The sequence below is a fragment of the Montipora foliosa genome, chromosome 4 (assembly GCF_036669935.1).
Source record: "Montipora foliosa isolate CH-2021 chromosome 4, ASM3666993v2, whole genome shotgun sequence".
Lineage (NCBI taxonomy): Eukaryota > Metazoa > Cnidaria > Anthozoa > Scleractinia > Acroporidae > Montipora > Montipora foliosa.
The window spans coordinates 8446265-8459026 of NC_090872.1; the positions used below are offsets into that span (position 1 = coordinate 8446265).

Here is a 12762-nt window from a genome sequence, read left to right on the forward strand (position 1 = left end):
TTTTCGTGTATGCTAATATTCTCCTCTGTCAATAGACCAATTTCGATATATTAAAATTCACTTCTAAACAAACGACATCATCTCGAGGCTCTGGGGAATAAATATAAGATTTGTATGAGTTTATTCCCCAGAGTCTCGAGATGATGCCTTTTGTTTTGGACTGAATTTGGAGTGTTTTTGAAGCCATTAAAGGGGCAATGTCACGCAAAATGATGTCATTTGGCCTAAAAAGTAGAATGAAACACAATTGCATTAACCACTTTAAACTGTTGAACAACATAATAGAAATACAGCAGAAGGAAAGGGAAGCATAGACCCTTTGCATAAATGGCGCCCAAATTTGAATAACAATACTTGATACATTCTTAGCCTCGTGTTTATGTTTCAAGACAAAGGATTTTTCTCATGAATGTGAGGCTAAGGATGTATCAAGTATTGTTATTCAAATTTGGGCGCCATTTATGTAAAGGGTCTATGGATGGACACAAATGGACAAGATTGAAAAAGGTAGGTCCGGGCCGTTTTTTAAATGTATGGAAAATCGCCTGGATAAAAGTCGTTTTTGCTCAGAATCACCTTGTTTGTGAAGTAATGATATATCATTTCATATATCATTTTGTTGATTAATGATGATTTTATCAGTAAAGGAATTCCATATTACCATTTTCAAAATCGTGATTAACTACAGATCTCCTCGAAACACCCTAAAACAACGTGACATAGCCCCTTGAGGTCATGTTTTTTCGGGTCTTAATGTTCCTAACACATATAAATAAATACTAAGAATCCGATACCAACAAGGGGGGATCCAGAAATTCTAGAAAGCCGGGGGGCCGAAGAAATTGAGGCGAGAGAGCGCCCCATTTCTCTCCACATGCCCTCTATCCGAAAAATTATTTGTGTCCAGTACACAATGCACATTGTACCACTTGAAAAAGCACTTGAAAAGCACAAAGGTTTGTATCAAAACAGGGTCACCGGCAGCCTCGCTTTCATTCTTAGGCAAGGTAACTTAGCTGAAGTAATTGACTTAAGGCCGCAATGCCGTGTAACGATTAGCCTGCAAGCAGGCTCCACGAGGGACTAGGGTCGAAGGTAGAAGAGCCTGCCCACATGGCTCTGAATTTTGAATGTCGTGTCCACATTTGGGACGCAAAATACTGATTGGCTGAAATCAAATTACTTGGTGACGTCACCCATGACAAGCTCTGATAACAAGAAAGCCACTTCGCTTCGCAGAGATGAGGTTGCGAGCAGTCCCTTCATCAATCAGTCGAGCGGCCTGCTGTTTCTGTTAAACAAATTTAATGACCAAGGGAGGTAACACTCAACTAATCATGCCAGGAGGAGGATGGTATTGGCCATTCCATAGTTTCTTTCTTCATGGCGCTGTCATGATCAGTTAAGGGTTGGCCTTTGGCCACTTGTCGCAATAGCCCTTATGCGTGATAACGAATGACTAACTGACTTCACCACCAAGCCTCGAATTCGAAAATCAAACGTGTACATATAATTTTAGGCCCGATTCACAAGGTACCGGACGAATGTTCTACCGGTTGAAAATGCGTGCAATTAGGGTTTAAGTTCACGCGGAAGCATGCTAAACGTACGAAAATTTAGACGCCTCATCGTTTAAAAATTTGAACGCCCAAATCGGGGACTAATTTTTAGTCGGTACAGTCGAGAATTTAACTGGAGCGCTGTGAACATCGAGTGCACGGCAAAGGCGTGGTTGCATGGATGCGTGGTAACTCAGCTACCATCGTCACCCTTTCTCTTTCTTGACGCCATTTTGGATTTCGTAAGGTAGCACTCTGTGGATGGACAGATAGTAAGAACCACTGACAAAGGTTAAACTTTAATCCGGTTAGTCACTTCCCTGTGAACAGAGTGAAAATATAGCACTGTTCCGTGCGAACAAAATGGCCGGTCAAATTTTTCAACCGGAGAAAATTCGTCCGGTACGAGTGAATCGGGCCTTAGCTTGAGCTGACTCTCAAAGGAACAAACTTGTAAAGAAAACCCACTTACGAACAGTATTAAGTGTAAAGATGATGTGAAAAATTTTGTGCAAACGAGGCTTGGTGGTGAGCACATACCGTCATCATACATAAGGCCTATTGTTTGTGACGTGGCCTTTGCGCAATCCGACCCTCAATAGTTCTTTCTAGAATGACTAGCGACACATATGAGATAGGTGAAGTGTCAATTAGGCTCATTGTGGTTTAGCTACCCTACACTGACGAGGGCTAACAATCCCGAAACAGTTCTCTGCGTATGCTATCTAGTTTGAGCGCTGATCATTTTGAACAGAATGCCTTCGAAACGTTGTTTGATCCGTGCTAACAGTGGTGTGTTTATGCTTGTCACTGTTTGTGTTGATCCAACGTAATGCATAGAACGTTACACGGCATTGCAGCCGTTAGCATTAAATGTTTATGATAGCTACAAATGTAAAATGGTGTATTGACTTCCGCCGACAGGTTATCGAAACGTAATTCAATGTCATCCTAAGCAGTCTTTCTCAGGACTACACTGACCCGGACATCTTACTTCATCACTTAATTATATGTCTAGACTGTTAATGTCTAAACATGTTCTTCTTTTTCTGAAAAACAAAGAATGTATGGAGGAAGTGCCTGGTAACTGCGTAGAGAAGTTGAAATGCACTCAAATCCATGCTACTAAATTGACGACCTCGATCACGAGGACGCCCACGGCCAAGTAGAAGCCGGCGTCCAAATGGACGCCCTCGTCCAAGCGGACGACTGCGTCCAAGCAGACGCCCGCGTCCTCGTCTGACGATTCTGCAAATTTCTAGCTTCTAAACAAAATGTGGTGCTGCGTCGGTGGGGGAGTGAAATTTTATCAAACGTGTTGATAAAGGTCGAATTACCACCGTGAATGATTTGGAAAGCTGACGTTTTCCTGCGTTTTTGAGCGTTAGCCATTTGTCAGAGCGAATCGAATGCTCGAAACCTTTATTAACACCTTTGATAAAACCAAATTTTCCTGTGACGATTCTGCAGCAGTGAGCCGTATTGGGAATTTTCATGAGAAAGGCGAAGATATGGGAAGCATTAAATGTGCATGAAAATCAGCTGTTAGCTTAGGGATTCATCATTGAAAATATTAAGAGCATTAAAAAACATCATCTTATTATTGTCATCACGATAAGCTTACGGAAGAATTTGACAATTAGCGGGGAAATTTTGCAAAAACGTTTTGCCACTAAACCGGTCGAGCCCCGTTCAATCCTGAGTTTTTTTCAGGTTTTCTTCACAACTCCTAGCTGAGACGATTTTCAACTCATGTAAATTAAAACCTCATTTTCCAGTCACTGCTTTGAAAAAAACAACAGCAACGCGCTTTCGGAAAAAAGAATATAAACAACTCTTCGAAGACACATTCACATTCATTACAAGGCAAAAACAAGGAAAACCGTGAAGAAACCAAATATTTGCGCAGGGCTGGCGCATTTTTGAGAGCAATTAGACTTAACTCCCACCAATGTGGTCCGGGTTCGATTCCAGGCGTCATGTGTGGGGTGAGTTTGTTGGTTTTCTACTCTGCTCCGAGAGGTTTTTGGTCAGGTTCTCGGAAAATAAAAAGGAGTCGGGAGTCGAACGTTAACTATACAATGAGTTTTCTCACTTTTTTTTTCATCCGAAAAAGTGTCTAGAGGCTTTCAAAAAATGCCTTCAAGAGGCAGGTGAGGAAAGGAGAAAGAGAGCCTTAAATGAGCACTGAAACACATGAGGTGGGTACTACTCCCGCGGCCACGTAGACAGCTGCTGAGATTGTTCAGAAACCGGAGGAAATAATGTTGGAAAACGAATTTGTTCGATAGTTTTTTTCAAAGAGTGTTTGTCTCAGGAAAATTAATTTTAGAATCGCTTATTTCCTGGGCTCCGCTATCTTAAACAACTGTGACGTGTTAGGGTTGCCCTATTTTTTTCACACAAATAGCCTTCATATAACAGTAGGCCAACCCGTCACAATTATTCAAGATGGCGGCACCCAGAAAGCACATTATTTGCTTTGTTTCTAGTGCAACTGGGACAGATCTTTATATTTCTATATACTCCCTGATTAAATAGTACTATAGATCTCTAATCCGCTCCTTCTAATCGTCCACTTGCATTTGTACATCACACCATAATGCCTACCTCTGTTTCCAGGGATTGTTTAAGAGCCACCCATGTAACAAAAAGAAGACAAGATGTCTTTTATTGTTTGAAAGTCTCAGATGGATCCACGATACAGACTATTTAAACAAAACTCTGATGGGATATAAAATTAAGTAATTTCAAGATCTTTATACAATGAGCCGGGAACTCATAGATATTACAGAACAACCGGAATCCCTGCATTGCGTAATCACTGCCTCGCATTTAGTTGCTTTAAGGTTCATATCCTCCATCCTTTTTCATGTTTAATTTATGCCTTTTTCAACATTAACAGAGACACTGTGCTTTGATCCGCTATGACGCACAATATTGGCAGGAAAGCTATTCTATAAACGGTCTACGAAAATTGGCTGTAGAATGCTTGCTCTCTTTGTTCAATTCAATTCCATTCGTGTCGAAAAGAACAGACTTCTTCACAATTTCGATCTTATAATCTAACTGCTTCGCGTTCGTCTTTGGAGTATTTCAGTCCTGGGTTATTCAACTGGTTCTCGCAAGAGACATTGATAGAGATGTAAACTTTTCTTCATCTAAAGTCTTGTCCGGCTTCTCATTGCGAGGCTCTTTCCGTGCCAAGAATACGTAATTATGCAAATCCATGAATAAGAGAGACGAAAAGTACCCAGAAGGGTTCACATCACTTCATAATTAAGTATGAGCAGAAACCCACTGGGATTGAAACGTGTAACGGCCCCTTGTGTGCTGGGAAACAAGCTTCTGAATATTCAATTTACTAAGTACCATATTTGGAACAACAAGAGCGAGGGGTTTCCAAATATGGTACTTAGCACTGAAACATTCAACCAATCAGTTTGCACTGAATATTCGGAAGCTGTGAACGCGCGTTACACGTTTCAACTCTTATGGGTTTCTGGTATGAGTAATACATAATTAATAACAGGTCAGCAATATATTAGCAATATAAATTAGTCATGACGCTTGAACAAGGGCTTGGGCACGAGCCTCGATTTTAAGACCGGCCTCGGAATACCATATCGTTTCATTTGAAGTTTGACCATCCTTTTCTTTGCCATATCATACGATCCTGTAAATCAAAGTGGAGATGTTTCCATTACAAATTTGAATATTTGAACGTTATCAGTGTTCCAACAATTGTGGGGTAGATCATAGTGTCGATGACGTCAATTATATGATATTAAATTGCCTCAATATTTGGATAACAAAAAGACTGTCCATAAACAGAAATCTCTTCTGCAATCCTTCTCAGATCTCCGCAGCCGAGCGCAAGGGCTTAACTAGCTGAAATTCAAGTATGATTGAATAAAAGACATTCAAATCAAATATTGGTTATTTTGTAAGAGAGTTAAACTTGAGTCGGTGCCGGAGAAAAACCTCTCCGGCGGAATGAAAAGAAGAGAACAAACAAACTCAAATCACACAGGACGCCATATCTGAAAATCGAATCCGGGGCACATTCGTGGGAACCGAGTGCTTTCATCACCAACCGCGCTCCTCATCGGAGCTCGAGAACCGAAATTCTTGATCTCTACATGACTAATCCCAAACTTAACTCGTTCCCAAAAGTATCATCTGAAATTGTGCTTTTCCGTGAATATCTCCTGACAGAGGAAAATTAGGGAGACAGAGAGGGAGTCTTGGGATGTCACGAAAACGGAAGTCTGCTTCCCGAGACGTCCGTAAGGTCAAAAGAATTCCAAATAGCGTTCCGAGTGGAAGTACGGTTTGGTAACGAAAACAAGTTTCAGAAGCAAGGAAATGACCATATCTTGCCCCAAACCTGAAGTGGGAGAGGTTTCAATGTAATGGCTTTATTGGATATAGAATACGACTCCGAAAGCCATACTAAACACCCAACAGCCGCCATTAAACGTTACCAGATACTCTTGCATGACGTCGTGCTTAATAGTCGCGGACGTCCGGGGAAACATATTTCCGATCTAAAAATAACTTTTGTGAAATTCACATATCCCGGCCAACGCCCCCACACTCATTCTCTCTCCTTCATTTTCTCTTGATCCTGATGATGAAGGAAACTGTTTAACAGCCGCCTTAAATAAAGCTGGACTTCTGGAATGAAGTAGTTATTTTTTCTAGGTAAGGCATGAACTAACAACTGAACGAGATCTGTGTTATCGGCGATTAGTATCACCCAACTAGTGGACTAATGCAAATGCTGCATTTTAATTGGCTACGCTACGAGAGGACTATTAGTAATAGTCCTCGAGTAGCGAAAAGCGTGACACTTTCTTTCGTTTTATTCCCAAATAAACATTTCTTCAACTTGCATTCGCTAACACTACTATTGCCTTTTCTGTCCGACTTGTTTGGTGATACTAAAACAATTAGACCCTTCGCGGTAAAGGGCCACGGGTCAATAGCCCATTCGGCTTCCTTCGCCTCAAGGGCTATTGACCCGTAGCCCTTAAGGTCGAAGGGTCTAATTGTTAAAGGCTGTTCAAAGATCAAGCGGTTTGCAAAATGTTCCCTAGGACGACATTGTCTTTAAAAATATTAGCGTAGTATTGTTTCTGCCTTTCATTAGCACATCGTAACAGAGGATACCTTAAGCCAGATTTTACCATTGAACCTAACGAGATATCACGATCTTGCAGAGCTTCTAATGGCCAACAAAATTAATGTTGCGCCTGGAACATAAATCATCATGCTAATTACCGTCCATGGTCATTTGTTGTCCTTGATTATTGAAGGTGGGCCCTGGATTCATCTCCGGTGAAAGAGGTATCTGTTGCGATGGCAGCTGTGGAGTGCTATTAGGGGGCATCATTAGCTGAGGATCATCATGTTGCTGAGCTCCCATAGGAGGAGGGCCTTGATTGTACCCTGCTGAATCCTGTTGAGGTAAGTATGGGGTCTGCGGAAGAGGTGCCTAGAAAAGATGATATGAACGTTGGTATTGAAACGTAGGTATATAAAGTGATAAATAGAGACAGGCACGGCAATCGTTCGAGCAAGAAAGGTGCTCTCATGAAGGGGATTCTGAAGCATGCTCCTTTCTTTTTGTTAAGACTTTTAAGTTTTCTCTTATTTCTGGTAATATCGGTTGTATGAAGCCGACGATGCTGTGCGCGTAGCCATATCACTGCGACATTGAAGTCTTTGACAATAATTTATCATTGTTTTTGCCTCATCAGCACGGCATTGACGTCCAGGGTCGTTCTCAGACCTCTTTACTGCTCATGCGGGTAAAAGTTGGCCGGGGACCCTACAGCAGTCCTCCCCCTTACTCAAAGGACGGCGCCTACTATTGTCATTACGCATACGTTCTGCGCATCTCGAGATACTCGGGTGCTTACTAACTCAGGGATATTTTTGGGGGTTAAAACTATGCGAAAAAAGCAGACCTTAGCAAGTGCTCTTCGTATAATAAAGCTCAAACAACAAAACCTCTTGGGATAAACAAACGTGACGGATAATTTAACGATCTCGTTAGTATATAGTGTTTCAACAGCATTTTATTCTTTTGACATTTTGGTTTGTTTATCCAGTAGCTATATCACGTTACGTTATCATTTGGTATCTGTAAATTGGTTAGATCTATAAATAAACCTGATGAAGGCTGGTACTGACTAGCCGAAAATATCGTTTAAAATGACATTTTCGCGTTGTTTTATCATTTGTGCAATAGTCTGCTAGAGAACATTAAGCTTCAATTTGGAAAAGAACGCCATACATTGCTTTGTATTCAAACATTGTTGATTAATTATCTTTGAAAAAATGCAGGGTTACCCCCAATTTTCTTTTTGAAATTTAATAACAACTGTTAAGATCTGCTTTGCCGCAAATTCATAAACCGCGCAAATATACCTTGAATTAGTAGGCACAGTCCGTAACTGAACCGTTACGTGAGGAGAACCTCCTGACAACGGGTCATATCGAAGACGCCCACTGTCTTCAATGTCTTTATTAGGTTACTTTGCTTTGACAATAACCAGCAACTGATCAAAACAAGTAGCACTAACCGGAAAAGCAGGTGGAGCAAATCCAGGCACAGGTTGTGGTGGAGGCACCATTCCTTGTGGACCATAGCTGAGTGGTTGTTGAAAAGGAAATTGTCCAGCTGCCTGTCCAAACACTGCTGCCTGTGGCTTAGGTGCTGTTAGTGGTGGTGGAACGAAAGGAGGTTTTCCTGGCTGATTGCGACCCATGGGCGGAAGGTGCGGAACGAACTTCTTTTCTGGCTTGAGGCGGCCGAGAAGCTTTGCTTTGGCTGAATTAGCACCCAGCATTGCCGGGTTTGTTGGGAATCCCTGGGGACCGTAGGTAAGTGGTGCGGGTGGAAAACCTTGGAACGCATTTTGAGGTGGATATCCTGTATAGGCTGTTGGTGGATTATATGAGAGAGGCATAGGTGGAGCTGGGGGAGGGGGTGGGGGAACCAATCCACAAGCAGTCGCGCCAACACACCCTAACAAATCAAAAGTTACAATCAACACTAGAAATCAAATGAAAGGAAACAGTAAAAAAAAACTGTCCTTCTCATAAAAGGTATTTGGTCAATCCCATTCGTTGGTTATGTAACGTTGCTATGGTGATTGATTTAAGAATTGCGCACATTCCCCTTGGGGACTTTTGTTGAGCATGTGTCTTTTTTTTTTTTTCTGACAAAGGTCTATTTAATTTAACTAATTGAACAAGACGTTGTGGCAGGTACAGTAGACCATATTCGCATTCTCAGTATTGGACTGGAACTAGCTCGCAATGGAGGCTAATGCAGGAGAATATACTACGAAGTATTTGCATTTGAAAAGATTCCACCGCATTAGCCTCCATTGCAAGCTAGTTCCAGTCCAATACTGAGAATACAAATATGGTCTATTCAAATCACGGATGATGATCAAATTACAAGGGTTAAAATAGAGTATAGAGGAGAGGGCATTGTTACTTAATGCTCCAATTACCAAAAAAACGTACTCGAAATTGAGAAATATTGCCCAAAAGCTGCTAAAATTTTTGAAACATTTTCTAGATTTTCATAATATGCCTATTTTGTACCAAAGATCGAGCTGGACTTCCGTTATTTAGAAACGATCACAGAAGTAAAACACCACTGCTTGCAATGTAAATTTTGGAGACTGATATTGTTTCAAATTGCTTTACATCAAAAGCAACACGACTCAGGCTTACCATTAGCATTCAATTCCTTTGTTCTCGAAAACAAATTTTTGCTCTAAACAGTTGCCCAAAATGCAAAAACAGTGCTCAGATTTTGCTCAAAAAAGAGTGCTCCAAATGTAAATTGTGCTTCAAAATCAAGAAAGTACCCAACACGATTGGGACCAGTTAAAATCCATTCTTATGCAAGCGATTTGCGGTTGATTTCTTTGACTGAAGCATGGCTGCTAGCACCGTGTGACTATTTCACTTTGTTATCATTTCTTCCTGAGTTCCATCTGCACCGGTAACAGGTCCAAACAAATATATCTGTCAAACTACACTCACCTATGGGAGCGCCCTTTTTACGGTCAAGAATACCTGCAAGAAATCGTCGATTAACAATATAAATTGAGAGAGCATTACATTTTTCCATTTTGGAATAATCGCGTTCCTTTTAACTTGGGCCAATTTCCTTATCAATAGAGGTTTTGCGCGGCAGCCATGTTGCATGGCAGGAACAATGAAAATGTTTTGCATTACAAAGAACATTTGTTTCCATACGAAAAAGAATCCATTGCTCCTGCCATGTAACATGGCTGCCGTGCAAAACCTCTACATAAACGCAGCATAGCAATCTGTTTATTTGCTATTGACAGCGGGATCAAAGTAAAGAAGAGAGTACAGTGTATTTGGAACTAGGGGTAAACCCTTCTTTGTGCGTTTTGTGTACACCATGTAGAATCAGTCCAGACTTTCGTGGCCAGGTGCTGGTTCCTGAGCTTCCTGTGTGAAACTAATTCTTTTTGGCGAAAAACTAGTCCTTTTGCAGATCCTCCTAACCCCGCTGGTTTGTATCCTTCACAACTGCAGCATAAACCGGAAAAGGAACCAAAAGAATACTTTAAATAGATGAGGAGTTGCAGTATGGTGGCCAGGGTGGGGTGACCTTAACGTAAATCTTTGTGGGGTTGGGTAGGGACGAGAAGTGTCTATGTGCTCATCTCTAGATCTCGTACCTCCTCTCCCGTTTCTAATTAACAACTAGATTATGAGCTCGAGATTTCTATGAGGTGATGTTTGACTGGGCCGAAGGCCGAATCAACTATCACATCATAGAAATCGAGAGCGAATAATCTAGTTGTTTTAGTGGAATTATTACTAAAATTTACTTCAAATAACGGTTTTCAATTATTTCTTGCGCGCGAGCGCATCAGCTTTTTCAATAATTTCAACTTTTTTGAAAGTCAAGAAACCGTAAATGTCCTTCGTTTAGACTTCTCAGAAATTTAATTACCCATTTGCATCCAAATGTTCCTCCAAAACTTTGGAAAAACGAAAGAAACGTTATTTCGAAGACGACCTCCAGCCACTGCACGCTAATGGCTGATAGTGTTCAATGGCTCAGCCAATCAGATTACAGTATTGGCATTAGTATACTAGTAGAATTCTACTAAAGGCCAATATGACATTGCAATAACTTATATGGAAGAATATGGGTTCCGCCAAATTATCGTCAATCAGATTGGGCCTGACGACCACAACGTCCCTGGTTGTTCTGCAACCAAGTACCTGTACCAGAGATTGCTCGTGCTTAAAGCAAAGTAATGGAACGTGCGAGGAACACAATGAGGCCACATTTTTTTCACTATACAAACCTAGCAGTAGCTGTCATAAAAATAGGTCATATCGAAAACTGATAGGCCGCATGCCATCGCAAATCGAAACTTCTGGGTCATTGACTTCTGCCATTGTGTACTGATGAAAGTAGGACGGCAACATCTTACTTTTTATAAACGCTTTATAAAAAGTGTTTTCAATTGAGTGTGGAAAGTAATTAGCGAATTGCTTTGGTTTTGCATTACTTCACTCAGTTATTGGTTCAAAGTTCTCGTGCCACTTTTTCAACCAATCAGAAGTGAAACCAAAACCAATCGTGGCTCGTGCGTGCACATTTTCCCCCGCTTTTTGTCGGCTACGTGTAATTACTTCGAGTTTTGATTGGTTTACTGGATGGTCACCGTCCTTTTTGATTGGCCAAAGTAATTACTTTGGTTTTGGTTTTACGAGACTCGATTGAAACTCGCTCTATGAGGATAACACTAATGAAAACTTACTTGCTGGAATATCGTACCGGTTGGGGATAAAATTACGGTTCTCTCCTGGTAGCACCTCGCTTCTTGTTCCTGGAGGGACGGGTGGGTAGTTTCTCCCTTGACAAAAATAATAATTACAAAAGAAGAGTCTTGCTAACTTAACCCTTTGACTCCCAGGAGTGATAATCATGTAAATTCTCCACACAATTTCAATGAAATTGAGAATGAAGATATTTATCAGCTTAAGAGGTGTGATCTTGATATAACATTAAATTCTCATGACTACCCAACAAAGAAATGTATGGTTCAAGTTAAGAGAAAGAACGTTCGGTCTTGGGAATGAAAAGATTAAAGCTCTTTTTAGTCTGGTGCCGGTCCAAAGGGAGAGGCATTTTACAAATTCAATAAAGTATGAAAGGAAAGTATTGTCACGGAGACTCCCTCCGAAAATTAAAAGAGGACCAACAGAATTGGGAAGCGACCACGCTCGCAAATGGCACGGATGGTTTCCCGCAGAGTCTTACCCAATTACAATTAAAGTTTAAACCAATTGGTCGCCGCATGTTACCGCGCTCAGCAAACCCTGAGTGTATCATCAGCAATTTGTTTTCGGAACAGTTCGATTGGCCGTAGTGTTTTCAACAATTTTCTGTCCAAAATCGTTTTATAACATAGCAAAGAAGAAAATTAAATTCGTGGCCAGGTAAGTTACCTCTAGAAGCGTAGAGTCGGTTAGGGACAAAGTTGTAATTTTGACCAGGTACTTGAAGTGGACGTCGGAGCTGGTATTTTCCTGGGAAGTCTTTAATTAAAAAAATCCAAGGGTTACAGCACTATAATGGTAATTATAGGAGAAATTGACTGAAGGCCCTGGGGAATGTTCCGCCAGGAGATCACCCCTTAGGCTAAAAGTAACTCGAGCCTGAAGAGTAACATGCCCGTAGGGAATTAATCGTGCGCGGGACTTTATGTCATTAATTATTTTCAACTGCAAGTTTCCTCATATGAAAGGGGCATTATTTTGAAGAATGAGGAGCAACAATTTTTTTTTAATAAAAAGGCCGAGCACAGGTAAAAGTCTTAACTCAAGGAAAGGTTGAGTTTCTATTTAGCAAGAGCCTTTGGGCCTTGAAATATTATATCCTATACTTGCACAATTCCTTCAGGATCACAGAATATGGTATTAATTGGAAGAGTCTTATTAGAAAGTACTTCAAAATGATAACCTTACGACGAAGTAAAACTGTTACCACTGAGCCCTTGCAGACATGGTTTGTTGAGCCATTAAGTGCATAGACCAGACATAAATAAATCACATTAAGATCTTCCACGTACCTGCCCAGACCACAACAACTAGGAACAAACCAACCGCGATCTCTAAC

The 12762-nt window shown here is 41.0% G+C and overlaps 2 protein-coding genes across 2 annotated transcripts in view; one reads left to right on the forward strand and one right to left on the reverse strand.

Annotated features, from left to right (window-relative positions):
• LOC137999717 (uncharacterized) overlaps positions 1–12762 on the forward strand; it is a 297056-nt gene that overhangs the window by 280189 nt on the left and 4105 nt on the right. The gene's annotated exons all lie outside the window — the stretch shown is intronic.
• Positions 4208–12762, reverse strand: part of LOC137998925 (uncharacterized) — an 8704-nt gene continuing 149 nt past the window's right edge. Inside the window, exons 1-7 of the mRNA XM_068844763.1 lie at positions 12716–12762; positions 12093–12182; positions 11402–11497; positions 9633–9665; positions 8153–8598; positions 6846–7059; positions 4208–5235 (exon numbers count right to left, since the gene is read on the reverse strand). The exon at positions 12716–12762 is cut by the window's right edge and continues 149 nt beyond it. Coding sequence (XP_068700864.1) covers positions 5117–5235; positions 6846–7059; positions 8153–8598; positions 9633–9665; positions 11402–11497; positions 12093–12182; positions 12716–12762 — 1045 coding nt within the window. The 3' untranslated portion in view covers positions 4208–5116. The remainder of the gene's footprint in view (positions 5236–6845; positions 7060–8152; positions 8599–9632; positions 9666–11401; positions 11498–12092; positions 12183–12715) is intronic.